General features: G+C 32.8%; 1 protein-coding gene and 1 long non-coding RNA gene across 2 annotated transcripts; both read right to left on the bottom strand.

The window, feature by feature from the left end:
• Positions 1 to 1,149: 1,149 nt before the first annotated feature.
• Positions 1,150 to 2,959, bottom strand: LOC137836429 (uncharacterized). Its single transcript, XR_011085266.1, has 3 exons — positions 2,688 to 2,959; positions 2,048 to 2,408; positions 1,150 to 1,419 (listed from the first exon to the last, which is right to left on the bottom strand). It is a non-coding gene; the product is annotated as an uncharacterized lncRNA (long non-coding RNA).
• Positions 2,960 to 14,122: 11,163 nt separating this feature from the next.
• LOC137837292 (proteasome subunit alpha type-3) lies at positions 14,123 to 18,718 on the bottom strand. Its single transcript, XM_068646257.1, has 10 exons — positions 18,475 to 18,718; positions 18,338 to 18,377; positions 18,181 to 18,264; positions 17,342 to 17,415; positions 16,823 to 16,909; positions 16,650 to 16,734; positions 16,526 to 16,572; positions 15,934 to 15,999; positions 15,669 to 15,759; positions 14,123 to 14,389 (listed from the first exon to the last, which is right to left on the bottom strand). Exons 1-10 carry the CDS (start codon positions 18,576 to 18,578, stop codon positions 14,318 to 14,320), a joined length of 750 nt encoding a protein of 249 aa, XP_068502358.1. The 5' UTR covers positions 18,579 to 18,718; the 3' UTR covers positions 14,123 to 14,317.
• Between the last annotated feature and the right edge of the window lie 255 nt (positions 18,719 to 18,973).

The raw sequence follows: 18,973 nt of genomic DNA, 5'->3' as shown, positions 1-18,973 counted from the left end.
TGATTCTATTATTTTATTAGGTGATAAAGAACCAGTCACTGTTCCTCTAACTGGATCTTGCCATTGCTTGAAAAGATCCTGAATGAGTTCCTGTCTATGAACTTGGGCTCAGACTAAACCAGCCTACTTTGTAATTTCAGGATAATCTTGAGAAGCCACAACCTGCAGTTTTAACACACCATTATTATTTAAATAGGTAAAGAAAATGTCAGTATTTCTTCCAGACACTTTTACATTAATTTTCAATGCAAAATTTGCAAGGTATTGCTTGCTCATTTTAAACACATGCTTAATCCAACAACATTGTGAAACTAGTCCAAGATTTGTCTCACATATACATTTGAGGTCACCTACAGAAAAAATAATACAAAATTAAGATATTTTCACATATACGTGTGCATAAAAAAAAAACAAGTTACAACGATCACAGTCAATGCACCAACCATAAAGAGATCCATTATTGTCAGGCAAAATAACAATGAGCAAATCAGCCTCCCTTCCCTGAAACTTATTCTTTGCATCATGATAACGAGTTTTCAGATCTTTCTCCACTTGATCAGGGCGAGCACTAACCAGTGGGACAATTGGCTCGAGATTAAATGTCTGAGCACATAAAACAAATGAGTCAAGCAATCAAGCAAGCTGCATGCAAAACAAATTGATTAAAGAGGATGTATACAAACCATGCCAGATATATAGCACATCTGAGCAAGTTCATAGCAAAAGCCACGAGAAACACTATCTTGAACACTCTTTGAAAAATTTATGCATAACCAGTTGTTAACAGTACCCCCATTCTCCATTTTCTGAAAGAAATAGAAAATTATTATTCATAAAGAAAAAGTTAAGAAATAATCTAATTGCAAAAAACAAGTCAGACATCCTAATAAAGTCATTCAAAAGACAAACACCTTGTAACCATGCATGTATTAGAATTTCACTCAAACTTAAAAACTAATTAACCTAATACGGCTCACATCTTTAAACCATTAAAGATAAAAAAAAAACACACATTTTATATTATTATCATATAATGTACACAAGTACCTTGTTCATCATGTTCCATTGCCCAACTTGAGGAAGACAATCCTTCTCTCTACCCGTGTCATGATACTTGAGCTGAAAGAAACATAAAATCAATGGTATTATGAATAATTTATATTCATCTCTTTCTCAAAGGAGTATACATGATAAAATAAGAGAGGATAAGGTGCAGAGGGGAATAATTTACTCTAAACTAAAACTATACTAAAATTAAAGTTGCTTCTAGATATTGTTGATGAAGAACTAACCAGTTTCCAACTACAATGCTCTCTACAGACTTACTAAGAAAGATGGATAATGAGATTTTGTCATGTTTCTCAAGGGCCATCAAATGATTGTGTCTTTCTCAAATTCCAATGGAGGCCTTCATGAATGCTGCGCAAGAAGTCATTAGTGGAATCATCCAAACAAATTATTTCTAGTATAAATCACCGGTAATGTAATTGCTGGAAATCTGAAGTTTAATAATAATAATAATAATAATAATAATAATAATAATAATAATAATAATAATAATAATAATAATATAAATACAATGTATTATTTCTAGTCTTTAATATTTATGGTAGTTTAGACTATTTTTTTACATCCTTTTCAGTAAAGTTTAATTTTAATTTTTAAATTAAAATAGAAAAACATTTTAAGGAACTAAAAAAAAAACTAAAAAGAAAATTTTATAAAGATCAAAAACAATTTTTTAATAAAACCTAAAACCAAAATTCTGCTAATCATATGATAAAAAATATATTTAATTAACGTACGGGTATTTCAACGCTTATATTCGACATCCAACTAATCTCTCTTAGTGGATTACCCATTTGGAGCAGATGAAGTTTATGCTGAAGCTAAAATCGAAGTCCAAACTTTGATTAAGGAATCCAATTGTGTTAACAGTAAAAGCTTGATCTGTTTGAAAATTGTTTACTGTTTTATATTTTCAGAGAAGGGAATCTGAAACGGGTGAAGTGCATTATAGAGAATCTGAAGGTAAAAGATACAATACCTCAAGCCATCTAGGAAAGTCAAAGCCACCTCTTGGACTATATTCAGGTGCATGTCCATCACTCTTGACTATTGAGATGCCTTGACAAGTAATTTTATATATAGCCTTATCTTCTGTACTTCTGTTAGTAATAAGGAAGAACGAAGTGTCCATGTTCTGGAGGACTAAACTGTTTGGGCTGAGAGTGGCTTCTGGAACATAACATAAATCTTCAAGAACATATCTTATTTTCTCATTTGATTTCATAATCACCCCAAACTCGTTTCTCCTTATTGATCTATCAATATGAGAAATTTTTACATTGAATTTACACTGGACAGATTTGTGATCACTATCAGTCACATCCATGCAAGCATCATACCTGTCAAAGGGTTTCAATGATGACAAACTATACCAACAAGAAAAACAGAAAATAGAAAAGCAATAGTGGTGATCAAGTAACATGCTGCAAAATTGATGACAGAACAGGGCAATCTAAATTGCACTCATAACAGAACTTACAGCAATGATAGCCAGTTTGCTATGTGATAGTGACTTGAAGATTCAACTAGTCTTACAGACATTCAACTAAATGTCAAAATTCAAGATGGCATGTAATATTCTTAATAGACAAACAGGAAAACATGATTACTTTACTCACCTGATCAATGAAACGCTTAATAACATGTCTGAAACTCTCAATAGAAGTTTTCTCAAAGACCTTCTTTAGGTGTTTAAGTGGAGTTGTCGCTAGCTCAGGAAATGATATATGATAGCTCCATTGTGCAAAGTGCTCTGAAAGGGGTTCACAGGCGGATAAGATACACTCTTCTTGGAAGCCACGTGATTTTAACCAATGCTTTGGAAGCTGCAGTAATTTTAAACTGTCAACTATAATGATCAAGTAAATGGTCCATATATGTGCTACGAAAGAGGCCGAATGATATTAGATATGTATAATTGTTTAAACCAAAGAAATTATTGTGTTGGGGGCAAGGGTGGTGTCAAATTCATCTAACCTTTACGGTTCCCATTGTCCTTGGCAATTTTGTATTCTAAAACATCCAGCACCAATGATGTAACAGGGATGAAAACCCCACTAGAACTAGAAAGATTATTAAGCCATCGGATAATTAGGCCCAGGAAACAGGAGAGCAACTTAATTTGTACAATCATATACAACAATGGCAAATATCATAGTCATGCACGCTAGCTAATATTAAAGTAACCCACATATCAATGCAATTTAAGAATACCTTAAGAAGATTGCGCAGTATTCTGCCGATTAATTGCTTCCAAATGTGCAACCATGTAACAATTCACAAAGCACATTATCCTGTCATACATTCTGATTCTCAAACCCATTCCTCCCTAATTGATCAACATTTATCATGTAACAAGTATTTGACAAATTAAGAACAATAGATTTCACAAATTAGGAACAATCCTGTAGTAGATTTTGAACTTGAACAACAGATGGCGGAGGAGGTGACGATGGCAGACAGTGGCGGATAGTGGCGGACGATGGCAGAGAGTGGCGGACGATGGCGGACAATCGCGAACCGTGTAACGTGTGAACATGAGAGTGAAGAGAGCTAGGGTTCACAGACAGCGATGCGAGAGTGAACGCGAGTGAAGAGAGCTTGCGTTTCGTGAGTGTGTACTGAAGAGAGCTAGGGTTTTGCAGAGAGAAAGAGAGAGGGGAAAAAATGGTAGGATTTCGTGAGAGAGAGGGAATGAAAAGTGTGAAGAATGGTGTATGGAGGGAAGGAAAACGCGGGATTTTCAAAAGTGTGAAAAGTGGTAGGATTTAGTTTTCAAGAGTCAAAACAAGTTTAAAAAAAAATGGGAATAATGAGAAATGGTGTATGGAGGAAAGAAAAACGCGACATTTTATTTAGGATAATTGTGACAGTTATTAAAACGTCGTATTATACGGAAAATTGTGGCGGTTATTAATAACCGCCATATTAAAACTGTCACTTTATCCAAGATTTTTTGTAGTGATTATTCATGGGTCCCTACTTATTAACACATGGGTCCCCATTTACTCTATAACCGTTCCAATGACCACCACATCATGCTAAAACCCACCCAATTAACATTCATAACATCCAACTATGTGTCAACTACACAACATTCAGTTCCAGTTCTAGGAATTCAAAAAAATAATGAAGACAATGAGCATACAGAAAGTTATTCATGGGTCTCCACATATTAAGACATGGATCCCCATTAACACTATAAGAGTTCCAATGACCACCACATCATGCTAAAACCCACTCAATTAACATTTATACCATCTAACTATGTGTCAACTACACACAACATTTAGTTCCAGTTCTAGGATTCCAAAAAAAAAATTAAGACAATGATCATGCACAAAGTTATTCATGGGTCCCCACTTATTAACACATGGGTCCCCACTTACACTATAAGGGTTCCAATGACCCTCACATCATGCTAAAACCCACCCAATTAACAGTCATACCCTTCAACTATGTGTCACTTAAACACAACATTCAGTTTCAGTTTTAGGAATCCAAAAAAAGAATTGAAGACAATGAGCATGCAAAAAGTTAATAAATGGGAACCCATGAATAACTTTCTGCATACTCACTATCTTCATTTTTTTTTATTCCTAGAACTGGAACTGAATGTTGTGTGCAGTTGAGACATAGTTGGATGATATGAATATTAGTTGAGTGAGTTTTAACATGATGTGGTGGTCATTGGTACCCTTATAGTAAAAGTGGGGACCCATGAATAACTTTCTGCATGCTCATTGTTTGTCTTCAATTCTTTTTTTTTTTTGGATTCCTGGAACTGAATGTTGTGTCTAGTTGAGATATAATTGGATGCTATGAATGTTAATTGAGTGGGTTTTAGCATGATGTGGTAGTCATTTGAATCCTTATAGTGTAAGTGGGGAACCATGTGTTAATAAGCGAGGACCCATGAATAACTTTGTGAATGATCATTGTCTTAATTTTTTTTTTGGTTTTTATGGAATTGGAGCTGAATGATGTGTGTAGTTGAGACATAGTTGGATGATATGAATGTTAATTGGGTGAGTTTTATCATGATGTGGTGGTCATTGGAACCCTTATAGTGTAATTTTGGACCCATGTGTTAATAAGTGGGGACCCATGAATAACTTTTTGTATGCTCATTGTCTTAATTTTTTTTTATTCCTGGAATTGAATGTTGTGTGTAGTTGAGACATAGTTGGATGGTATGAATGTTAATTGGGTGAGTTTTAACATGATGTGGTGGTCATTGGAACCCTTATAGTGTAAGTGGGGACCCATAAATAACTTTCTGCATGTTCATTGTCTTCAATTCTTTTTTTGGATTTCTGGAACTGGAATTGAATGTTGTGTGTAAGTGACACATAGTTGGAGGATATGATTGTTAATTGAGTTGGTTTTAGCATGATATGGTGGTCATTGATTTTGTTTTTTATTAAATGAATTGTTTGTGAAATTTTAGAGAATGGAAAGTTTATAGTTCAAGAATTTTGTCTCATGCAAAAATTGAATCGAAGGGACTAATTTTACATTTTGTTCATAATAGTTGAATATTTAGTGTATTGACATTGTTGAATAAATAAAATGTGTGGTATTGTTTTATGTTGTGATGTTGCAGGTACGAGTTAGGCACAATGTGCTGACTTAATATATTGTTCATGTCAACCGTAAGCTTAGTAGCTTTCAACAAAAAAGATTAAACAAACTTCTTTTAAGTGGATGGTTGAAATGGACAAAGTCATGAACATTTCTAACAGTCTCATGGGAGAGCTATTAAGTAGATGGGCATCCGATAAGGAAACATTTATGATTAGAAAAAGTTTAGTTCCTTTTCAGTTGTTGATGTGTGATTTGTATTAGGATTGTCGGTTGTGGGGAGGAGGTGAAAATGGAGAATGACGGGGGAGATGTGGTGAATAGATTGTTTGATGATGCGAAGGAAATGAATTTATCAACAATTTTGAAAAAGTTGTAGGAAAATAATTTGAACAAAAAAAAAGTGTTGATAATTTTGTTAGGTTATGCATATTGTTAGGGTTATGTGTTTTTTATGATCCTAGAACATTTACTTCTTTTGTTTTTAAATGTTTAGACAATTTAGATGCATTAGAATTATATAATTGGGGGGTGCAATGTATAATGTCTTAGTTACAACTTTGACGAGGGCATCCCAAGTTTACTATGAAGAGAAGAGTGTTAGTGAAATATATTTGGAAGATTGTGTCGCCGTTTTGCAGGTTAGTTAAAATTATGTTTTTGGAAATAGATGTGGGCGGTCCACCATGTGGGTGTTGGTGACCGTGCTCAGTGTATTAGTTTTCCACAATTTGTGTACTGGTCGTGTGTTAATTATCGTGGAAGGTTACATGAAGTGTTTTTATCTGCTAAGGTATATTTGCGATTTGTTAAGTTTTTTTGTGCATGTTATTGCAACATATTTTGATTAACTACAATTTAATTGTTTTTTCAGATTGTATGGGATTGGTCAGTAACTGTTGAAGAGGAATGAATCCAAATTTTGAAAGAAGCCTTAGCAGATTCTGATGAGGGTGTTGGGGAAGGTAGTGGTGGTAAAAGTGAGTGGGTCGACTTACTTTACCAGCACAAACTTTGTGAGAAGAAAGTTGCAGATAACAAGACAAAAATTGATCATTTGGATATTTATCTTAAAGAGGTTCGACAAATGCTTGTTAAAGAAAAAGAGTGGTTAGTTGGATTTTTGCGTGGAGCCAACCCAACCTCTCATGGGGCAACCTGTGCTGGTCTAACCTCATTGGATATTTCCAAAATTTATAAAACTTTTTTTGCATTAAAGTTTGACATGAAACGGTAAGTACATATACTTAAGTAATGGTAGCCATGATTTCATTTGTTTTTATTGCTTGATTATTGAGTTGGTGTTAAATGTTGTAGTGTCATTATGGATATACAAAACAATATCTTGACGAGGCTGGATTTGCAATCATTAAGGTCGCGGTCAAGAGTTGACAACACGGTAAAAATCTACATATTGTAGTATTTCTTCTATTTACTTGTAATATTTACTTAGTTGTGTTGAATGTGCTTGTAGGTTATGTTATTTGTAACCGACTTCTTAAATATGAATCAAATTGTTCATTTTGGAGTGTTGAATCGCTTTTCATTCAATTTGTTTTTTGCGGTTAGTGTTTCTTAATATTAATAATAGAGTTTGTTGTTGCATACTCATGTAATTGAAGAGATGAACACCAATGGGGGACAAAATTCATGGTCCAGTTCGGATTACATTTCATTTTATGAGAATGGTTTAATGTAATACAAATTACAATAAATAAAAAAATACCTTATTCTTACGCAGACCACGTTCAAGTTCATGATCACCAACTCTAACATCCATCCAATGCATGATACGGGGATATTTATTCCCACTCGTAGGTACTTGGTGCTTATAAGAGAACAAATGTTCCATCGCCCATATTTGAACAATGAATACAAAAAAATCATTTATTAAAAGGTCAAACACATGCAAAATTATTACAAACATTTATCAATAAGAAAAATGTTTCATATTACCTACAAGAGGTAAACGCAACCATCCACATGGATATACGACATATTTCCCTGTGTAATCGATTTTGAAGCTGAACACAAACTATCAACCAAAATCTCATACACTAACCCCCCGCAATTATACATATCAAGTTTGTCTAAATCATCAAGGTTAAACAACCCATCATGAACTAAACCCAATCTAGTAGGGAGAATAAACTCCGACAAACCTAACAAGATATACAACTTACAAAAGTCCTCTGAGGAAATCTCATTCCCAAGTTTCAAAATTACAGAATATATCATTTCCACAATTACATCACCTTGTTAGAGTTAAACAGTGTCTAAGTTCAAGAGGGGAGGGGTGAATTGAGCTTATCAAATTTTCGCAAAAGAAACTGATTTACAGTGTAACAGAGATGAAAAGAACATATTGATTTTAAATGAAACAGATTGATTTTCCAAATGACTTTAGCACAAACAGAACTTCATCAACAAGGTTTAGATCAACCAGCAAGAATAACAGAAACAAATCGATTAACTTTTACAGCTTACAAAGTTGCAGATTATATCACAAGATTAATCAATTTTACTTAACACAAAGCATCTAGGAGAATGAACAAATGTCACAGTTCAGTCAAGGAAAACAATTCACACTTTAGCCATATTACAGATTCACACAGCAGCTTGATTTATGTTTAGAAGATTGATTAACAAACTAGAATGACAGATTTTATCAGGTCCAGAGTTAACAGATTTAGATTCAAAAGAACAGATTCCTTTCTTGACAGATTATATGAAAACTCAGAAATAAGTGCAGGGATGAGAAGAGAAACACAAGAGAATTTTTATACTGGTTCACTCATCAAGAGCTACGTCCAATTCACCTTACTCCAAGGTGGAATCCACTAAAACAGATACAATCAATTACAGCATACACAACAGTTCTTGAACCCTACAAGAACTTCAACAAACAAGGCTGAAAAACACTATTTCAGCACACCTTGCACTCCAAGAAATCCTATCAAGAGTGACTAACACTTACACCTATTACAAGAACGAATAAGGGAAAGATTACACCTGAAAATGTGATGCAAGAACATAAACCAGTTGTTCTATTTGCTTCAAGACAGTACCAACACCTTCATCCAGCACAAGGTTCTTCAAGAACAAGCACACATCTATTTTCCTACTGAAAAACCTTTTAAGAAAACTTTAAAAAAACTTTTCCAAAACCATTTAACCACATCATGTGCTTGATCTTACTACCTTGATTTGGCATCTAGGATGGGTCATGTAGCAAAAGGCAACCTTGAACATACACAAACCTAAAGTACAAGATCATCTAAGACACATTGCAACCTTCAAAGCAAACTAGCTAAATTCTACATCAAACACACTAAGGCTAGGTAGAGACTAAGCTTCATTCATCTTCAACACTTCTTAACAAAAAACTCCTAATGCGAGATATAATACTACTTTTCCTTAAATCATTTTTTCTACCACCTACTCTAAGACCTACACCTAAACACACATCTATCAAATTAAACAACACAAATTTATACTGAATTGAAAAACTTTGCTTCCTCTCCACCCAAGGACTACATAACTTACTTAAAAGTCCACGGCTCAATTTGATTTCCTCACGAACAAACAAAAGCCATCCAAATGGGGTGGACTGTATAATGCTCTTTTGATGCAAATTTAAAACCATGTTCACAACAACCAAACGCTTTGATCTGAAATTATGCCTAAACACCTGTATATCAAATCAAATACAAATAAACTATAATAATTAAAATTAAAGATAAATAAATATAAATATCATGTCTACTTTAAAACAAAAAAACATCATTTCAAAGAAACCTTGGCTTGACCCTCAGGATGACGATCAATCGTAAGAACCTCCTCATCTGAACATCCGCTAATTGACATTATATCCTGAAACAAGTTTCTTTAATGATTTAAAGTGTACAAGGTTACAACCTTTATTTTGGGAACAACATTGCTAGACAAAATCACAGTGCAAAAATTCCTTCATAGACAGACAACGTTGCAAACATTCACATTAAATTCAAAGCCAACAACTCATAACACACACAAACACAAGACATGTAAAAGTCATATGGGAAACTTAAATGCTCACAAGTGTGTACATATTTATTCCATGTAACCTATGTAGTATATTGTAATTGTGTTTAAAGATGACTTACTTTTTGCTTTATACTTGATTGTTAGGAAGCTGGAACAATCTATACCCATCGTGAGAACACAGTCATTGTAGATGCGCATACATGTCACAATAAAAGAAATATAGTAGCTTTCATAGGAGGTCTTCATTTATGTGTGGGTAGATATGATACCCCAAACAATTCCCCCTTTAGGACTTTGCAAACAACACAAAAATGACTATAATAATCCTAACTTTGAGGTAAATCTTCCTTTTTATTTAATCTTCGTTGATTTAAAATTAAGAAAAAATAATTTGTGTGAATGTTTCCTTTTCAGAACCAAACCAACATACACTTCTTCTAATAAAGTTTTCTCCATACAAAGAGCAATCATATCTCTATTTTAATCTCGCTATTAAGAAATTATTTGTAAAAGCTTGTCAGGAGATCATTACAGAATGCATGTTAGCTTTTATTCCTCAAACCAGACTTCAATAAACATGTTTGTAGTTTGTATATTGACCTCAACGAACAATAGGTATCGTCCTTCTGCCAGGATCTTCAGAATGATTTAAGCCATAAACTGATACTATAGAGATGGATGCAAAACAAATAGTTTAGGACTTTTGCTGATCTTCTTTTCAAATGCTATCAAATATTTTATTAGTAGTAGTTTTCATTCTTTTGGTTATTTCTTGAATCCTTATTTCATCTTTTCGATGAACTATAAAACAGGATAAACTCCAGCTGATCCATGCTGCAATTATCTCTAACAAACAAGGGTTAATCCATGAAGGACAACAGATCAATCATGTATTTCCGAGATGTAGTGTTAGATCTATCCTAATAGTTTTTATCAATTTTAAATATTGAATACAGGGTATGCCATGGAAGAAGAGTTAAGGATCAGAATTAGTATACACTAGAATTTAATTCCAAGCAATTAGTAAGCAGTATCATCATAAAAGTGGCATCAATTGACACTTGTCTTCAGCTCATCAAACAGGGCAACATACACTTAGAAATGGGAGCAATCAAGCCAATAAAAAAAATCCCAATAGACAAGGTTTTGAGACACGGATTATTGACACAGTTCATCTCTCAAATAGAAATATTTTCTTAGGTTTTGATTTATCCTTTTAACCAGACTACCTTTCATTTAAGAAAAAAGGCATATAATTCTGAAAAAAAAAATACTTAACAGAAAAACTTACATGAAGTAAATTTCTTCTTCAAAAAACTGAAACAAAATCTAGAAACAGAAAATAACCTCTCCTCCCGTGACTTCTTCCTAAAGAAGAAGAAGCGGCCACACTTGTCTTTTCCACCACTAGGTGGCACTAGGTGGCACATCATTAGCAAGTAGAAAGGAATTTAGAGGAAGATAAAAGAATACTGTCCAAGAATTTCTTCAATAACTAACATGAAAAAGGATACTATTAAGAAAAAGTACTATACTTTTATAACGAAGGAGGACAAAAAGAATTTGAAGACTTCTACAACTAAGTGGTCGTGATTATCAAAATAACACGCATGTCATATAACCCCCATCAACCAGTAAACCGTGATAATTTAAATTGGATGGTCGACCCTATAGTTGTTTGTTACATTAGTGTCTCACACACCCATCCATTGGTTTTGAACCCTTAATAACTTCCACCACCCTGTTAGTCTATTTTTTATAGGGGGGAGGCAAGGGTTATCGATATCATGCTTTCTTGCTTGTTTAAACCACACACCAAACAAACAAACGAAATTACACTACACTCAACGCTAAAGAATGGAAAGCAAAGCAATAATCAAATAATCTCGTATCAAACGAAGCAAAATACATATCTCAATGAAAATCACACTCTTAAACGAAAGTCGCCGCAATCGAAAACGCTAATCCTTCCAAATCCCGCTCTTGCTTTCGCTGAACGGCACACACAAAATCGCACATCTTCGTTCGCAACCAACAACCCTCAAACGCAAATGATCTCCCTTTGAAACGCACCTTCCGAATCCTACCTTTGAAACACACCTTTCAAACGTTCTTCATTTCAGAAACTTTTCTTTTCAAATTTTTCACCTCAACAACTGGGACCCACACACTATTTGTTTAGTATTAAAAGTCCCACGTCAGGCGGATGTATTATGGAGCAACACAAATGGAGGTGTCAAAATATCAGTACTCAACAAGTATATCTAAAACTAAGTGGAGAAGAGTTAATTATCGTTTATTTTTTCATTTTAAATTCTTAATTATTGTTTATTTTTTCATTTTAAATTCTTAATTATCGTGTTTATTTAGTAATGCTTTAATGGAGATTCTTTTAAGAAAAAATATCTTGTATTTTAATTTTATTTGCTGACAATAACCTTTAATTTACAAAAGTGACACATATAGTCTCAAGGTGAGAAATGGATTACTTAAAATCGATTCCTCAGCATCATCAATCTCATTTTTTTTCTAAATTGCAGATTTAGAATCGGTAAGAATTAATTATTTTTTAATTTTAATTTCATTTTAGATTTTTTTTAAAGATCATATTTTTAATTTTTTTTCTGAAACAACGTACCCTTAAATAAATTTTAAAAAAATATTTTCTTAATATTTTATATTAATCTAAATACTTTTTTTCCTGGATAACTGCAAATATTTTAATATTTATAATTAATTTAATTATTTAATTTCTATTTAATATGTATAGATATTTTAATATTACTAATTAATTTTTCAATATATACAAATATGTTAATTAATTTAATTATTTCATTTCTATTTAAGGTTTTTAGTTTAAATAATAGGAGTAAAAGAACAACTTTTTAACATTTAATTAAATTTTATCAAGAAAATCAATAATTGAATTATTAATAAAGTTATTATGTACTTTTTTTAATTATCTAAAATCAGATAAAAAAAATTAGTGATTTTTACATATAAAATACATTAATAATAGATTATTTTAAAAAATAACTATTAAATATATTAATATCATGTATTATAAAATAATGTCTTAATTTATTTATACATTCAGTAATAATAATATTATATTTAATAAAATTATTAGAATTTTATAAATTTTTTAAGTCATAACCTCTTCACAAATCTTTTATTTAAATAAACAATTCAATTTTGCTACATATTTTTTCATATTGAACACTTAGAATCTTGGAGCTTGTATCTTTTTTCAACACTTGATTTTTATTTACCATCAAGTGTTAGTTTTCATTTTTATTGAGTTGTGAATAAGTTTTTTGATTTACTACTTGAATTAGATACTAATAGTTGATTTCAAATACTTTACCAAAAAGTTGAGTGAAAGTCGATCTGTTGAATGACCATCATTTTAGGGTTACAATATTTGTAATTAATACTCTAGAACTTATATGGTGGTAGCACATAAAATAATGCCATCGAAGTAAGTTATTATTCGGTGGAAATAACGAACTTAAAGTTTGTAGAAGAGTTTGTCCTAGGTGAGTTTAGAAACATAATAATTTATCTAATAGATGTTATAAATATATCATACAATCAAAATATTGAAAGGAAATTGAGAATCAATTAATATCTAAACCATACATAATTAAATCATCACATCACATGTGACTTTAGGTTAATGATGGGAAAACTTCTTGAATCCTCTATCATTAGGAAGACCCAAAAAAATGCACTTTTTCCTTCAAATTATTGAAGGTGCAATCGTTTGAGATCCTAAAACACTTCAAAGAAACATCTTTGTGATAAAATAGCAATTAAGAAAATGTATAAAATAGCAATTAAGAAAATGTGAGAAATATTTATATCCTTTTGTGATCAAGTGAACCCTAAAAAAGACATATTTGTGTGGTCTATATCAAGATCAGGATTAGGATTAAAATTATGAATGAAGCATTATATTGAAATGAATTGTTATGAGAGAACATCACCTCTAAATTTGTTAACTCTAATTAACAATTGACTAACAAAAAGACCAATAATCAATTATACTTCGAGCAAATCAGGCAAACATGACTTGTATGCTTTAGGTTGAAAAAGAGCGATATAATTATAAAATCAAAAAATGTATCTTATATAATCAAGAATATTTAAATTATATATATAAAAAAGATCTTCTAGAATCAAGAATATTTAAATTACATATTATTATGACCCTTCTATTTATTCCCGTATTACACCTTCATAAAATCTTCTCTATTTATTATGTTGGCTTCCTTTTCTCAATATAAGACACGATTTCATTGCATGATTTGTCTCTTCCTAGAGTTTAACGATTAACAAGACCCATAAAAAACATTAGCTTAACGGAATATAAAGATGTGGTTCTAATCCTACGAAAGCATAAAGACATGAAGATAGATGACATAAACTAAAGTCAATGGTGTGGAGAAATCGAATTTGATAGATAAAATTCAACACTTTGAACTTCAATTCTCAAATTATCCAGAAACATGAAATCAAGGGCATTAAGGAAGCATACAAAATCCAAGTAGTGAAGCCTTTGCATTTCCTATAGATGTTCCAAATGCTCAATTACAAAGTTACGTCATACAACTTTGGAATAAACATTTATAGTCTATTAATCTGCATCCATTTCTTCAAGAGCTGCTTTGGCGGCTGCTTTAGCCTCTTCTAGAAGCTCGTCTGGGACCTGCCCAGTATACAGTACCATATGAATAACAAATCTCAAAAACTAAAAGAAAAAAACTATAATTCCAGGCAAACAATTTCTAACCCAAAAAAGTCACAGCAACAACAACATCAACATTCTAACTCAAAGGCTAGCCTCTTTTGAGAGAATGACTGAACACACTAATTCCTTTCTAGATGTAGAGACCACACTGGGTTTTGTTTCTCCCAAGTTTTCTCCAGTTACATGACAAGGAATCAAACCCTAGGCAACGTGCTAATAAAACTCAATTATCCATCAACTGTGTTGGACCTAGTTGGCAGAGATTTCCAAGGGTACTCGTTAAAATAAATTTAGGTCATTTTATGCGAATTAGATGAATTCCTCATCAAAAGAGATACAAAAAGCTATTAGAGGATAAAAACTGCCCACTGATATTTTAGTTATCACCTGAGAGGATCCAAAGGACAAGGATGCTAGAGGTTTAGCTTGCTCCACTTCACAGGGAGGAAGAAATTGCAAACAGAAGTCAAAATAACAAAACAAAAGTGCAGAAAAAAAATCTATATTATGGGAGTCCTGAGCCATAGAAGATTATGACAATGAAACAGGGACAGTCCAGAAACATTCCTTGGATAAATTTCATGAGTCAGAAACCAAAAAGATGTAAAAGGTAGCGCATGCACACATGCATAAAGCTACGCAGTATCTGAACAACAGTCATACTAGACTAATGATGCTTTGTACTGTGATAATCTTTTTACCCCACACAAATAGTTAAAGTAAAATCCACTCTGAATGCAATACCATGGGAGTTCAAAATAGCATAGGAAATGTAAACTGAACTTGTACTTCCTACAACCATATAATTTAAATGGCCAGCCCAAGCTAGCAACTTCTTCAATGCTCTCCCCCCTTTCCCCCAACTTGACAGGCCAATATTTCCACTTCCAGTAACTTACCTTCCAAAAACATTTTTCTGCATTTTTTTATCCTCGGCTAGAAAGTATAACTTAAAAAATAATATACTAGATGAGATAGCAAAAGAAATAGATGCCCCCTTCCCCCCAACTTGACAGGCCAATATTTCCACTTCCGGTAACTTACCTTCCAAAAACATTTTTCTGCATTTTTTTATCCTCGGCTAGAAAGTATAACTTAAAAAATAATATACTAGATGAGATAGCAAAATAAATAGATGTAAAAACCACAACTAGTCACAATCGAGGCATATTTGTCATTGTCATAAACTGAAACAAATTGCCTGTATAGAAGTAACTGAAAGCACACCCAAGCATACCTTTTCATGTTGACGGTTTGATTCATCGCATACCCAGCTCATTTCTAGTTCAAAATCTTTGTCCTTTGCGTCATCATGAACTCCATATATACTGCTTGACACAAAGTTATTATCATTGATACTCTAATCAAAATTAGCAATAGTTGATATATAAAGAAAAACAACAATGCATCCAAATAAAAAATTGGGCAAGTCTCCAATAAAAAATATTAAAAATAAAGCAACTACAAATACTGTAGCCAATAATCATAATCATACTACTTACATCTTAGCCACTTCAATAACCCCTTGTCGACAAGTCATATCAGCAACCTTCAACTTCTCAATCTCTCTGCCAAGAAATTAACAAGATTGTTTAATATCATATTGAGTACAAGTCTAATATCTCAAGAACTCATTTGAGTCACAGTTAACCAAGTCCACCAGTTTAGGCAGTTCTTTGGTTCAAACAAACTAAATACTGAACTGATAATTGGTTTCCTGGTTGAACTGGCTGGTCCAGTCCATAGTTCAAAGTTTGGCAACCAAATAACTAGGTCTGAGTTAATGTTAAATTTTGTTAGGATTCAGAAATCCATTAATTTCTTTTTCTTGTCCAAATCAAAATGGCCCAAGGTATACAACAGAGTGCAAGGTATTTCGAATTGGGGTGAAAGGGTAAATGATTCTGGATTGGATTCTGATTTACATTAAGCCTCGTTGATTTTGTCTATTCATTGCAAGTAATTAGAAGCATATATCAAAATGAAAACAAGTGGGAAAAATTGAACACATTATCATTTGGTTTTCTACCCCACAAATTTGATACACTGACTTAGTAAAAACAAAAACATAGTTACTACAAAATATACACTTACGTTTTAGCAGCTTGCCTGCCCTTTCCGATTGCAGCACCAAAATATCTCTAGAACAAATACCAAAAATACAAATTAATACAAAAAGGGAAAATGGAACATCCAAGAGCGAATAGCAATAGCTTACATAGGAAACACCGGAAGGTTCAACCATGTACAACTGTGGCCCATCCCTGTCATAACCTCCTAGTATGACACCACATCCAAAAGGTCTGCAGCACCATAATATATCTCTTATTAATATGAAATACAACAAAATACAGATCTGAATTGACTACGAGAGATGAGGTGTCATTGTACCTGAGCCACCAATATAGTGTACATAGGTGCACATAACTAGCCACACGGTCAGCAAGTTCCTTAACAGGAATTGGTTCACCATAAACGCTGAAAAGATATACAAGCAAGAATAAACAGTTTTCCTCTCAAAAGATAAAAGCAAACATATAAATCACACAGTTAAGAGATACTTAGTCATACTAAAAAGTATATATAGATATCTTAATTTTCATGGAAGTTGCAAGCTCACTTTTTTTGTGGGAGAAAGAGCAAGAAAAGGGTTTAAAGTCTGACTTGAAAAGTTAAAAAAAGTCAAATTATACAGGGCTTCAATTGGTCTATCTAAACTAATAGTTTGTGACATTTTCTACTTACTACTTTTTCTCCATCAGGAAAATGTCTTAATGAAACGTACTTAAAATTTACATTTGTTTAACAATAAAAAACACAATACAGTACTCACAATATATTTAGATAAATAAAAAGGGTGAGGGGAGGAAGCATCTTTAGATGTATATGTTGCAAGAGAAGGAAGCAAACCTGTCATAGTTAGTTGCTTCAGACTTGGCCCGGGCAACAATTTGCCTGCCATCAGCTGCTAATCCTGCTACAGCCTAAAATTGGAAGAAGATTAAAGCACACATCAAAAGAAGTTCAAAACACCAAATCAACCAGGATGTGACACACATGGGGCCCCATAGTATGATCACTGTAAGTAATGCTTTAACTTGATTACAGTATAATGCTTGCTTTAGTAAATGGCACCATACGCACACAACAATCTGAACTGTATTTTATTGATAACATCATGATTTCCATGACTTCTCTAATATCCCCCATCAATAAATAAATAAGAAACATTCCTGAAACATGGTCACTGTTTAACATTTGGCTAGTCATACTCTATGATTTCCTATGCTTACCAAGGCATGAAATAAATGCATCAGAATTTCCATAAACCAAAAACAAATTTCACTTCCAATTCGAGCTACTGACTATATATAAAATGACAGTGCTCATAACACTCTTAACCTACGTCACTAAAACCAAAGTTTTAAATTAGCGGTCACAGCAGCAACTAAGGTTGTACTATGAACTCAGAAAATTGTGGACAAATGAAGCTGATGCGACCGCAGAGAGCACAAAAAATCCTTGACATTGCAACTGCAATTGCCTCACAGGACATTTATTAAAGCCCCGAATCATCACTTCATCAGTAGCATTTCAAGAGTCACGGTCAAGCTTGCAAACAAAAGCAAGTCAAACCACGACTCTCTTATGCAAATCGCTTTGCGGTTATCATACAATCAAAACAAATATCATAAGCAACAAGCAACAAATAAAGTAAAATAACAAGAAAGAGGTTATAGACAAAGTACCATCCCAGAGTGACGATGAACCGAGTGTATTCTTCTGTTTGAACCCGGAAGCATCATTTTCGACGGAATAAGCTTCTCTACACCCTAAACCCAAAAACCAAACTCAAAAAAAAATTACAAAAACCCTAATGTAGCAGAAATTCAAACAAAAACCTACCAACACAACTCCGTCTTTGCATTTGATACCAATGACAGTTCTGCGAGAAAGTTTCAAATCTAAGATCAGCAACAAAAACATAATGATAAAAGCAGAATCATAATTATTAACATACTAAATTTAATTTGAAAAGGTACCCGCTGTTGTCGACGGCTTTGGCAGCGTACTCGATCTGGAAAACGCGGCCATCAGGGGAGAAAGTGGTGACCGATAGATCGTAACCGGTTCCGATGCTACTCATCTTTTTCAAGAGCTGATTTTACTTTTTCTGTGATTCTTCTCTCAGTGCTGCACACCCCAGAGGAACTCGCCAACGAATATAAAGAGGGCTTTACTTGCTCAAGAGTTTAACTGGGTGACTCAAATGTTAGTGAATTACATATATAAATTATAAATTATAAAAATAAAGACTAATTTATAAAGTTACTTGTTATTAACAGATAAATATTTTCTTATTTATAAAAAATTATACATTAATTTGTACTTTTAAACTTAAATTTTATATAAATTAAATCAATTTATAAATTATAATTAAATTCTATTATACACCGTAATGTGTTATATTATTACTATTATTATTAATTTGTTGGGATAATGAATTGTTTTAAATGTATAATAATATAACTTTTTTATTGT

The sequence above is a fragment of the Phaseolus vulgaris genome, chromosome 4 (assembly GCF_000499845.2).
Source record: "Phaseolus vulgaris cultivar G19833 chromosome 4, P. vulgaris v2.0, whole genome shotgun sequence".
Classification (NCBI taxonomy): domain Eukaryota; kingdom Viridiplantae; phylum Streptophyta; class Magnoliopsida; order Fabales; family Fabaceae; genus Phaseolus; species Phaseolus vulgaris.
Note: the sequence above shows the minus strand (reverse complement) of the source record. Positions and strands in the feature narration are given on the sequence as shown.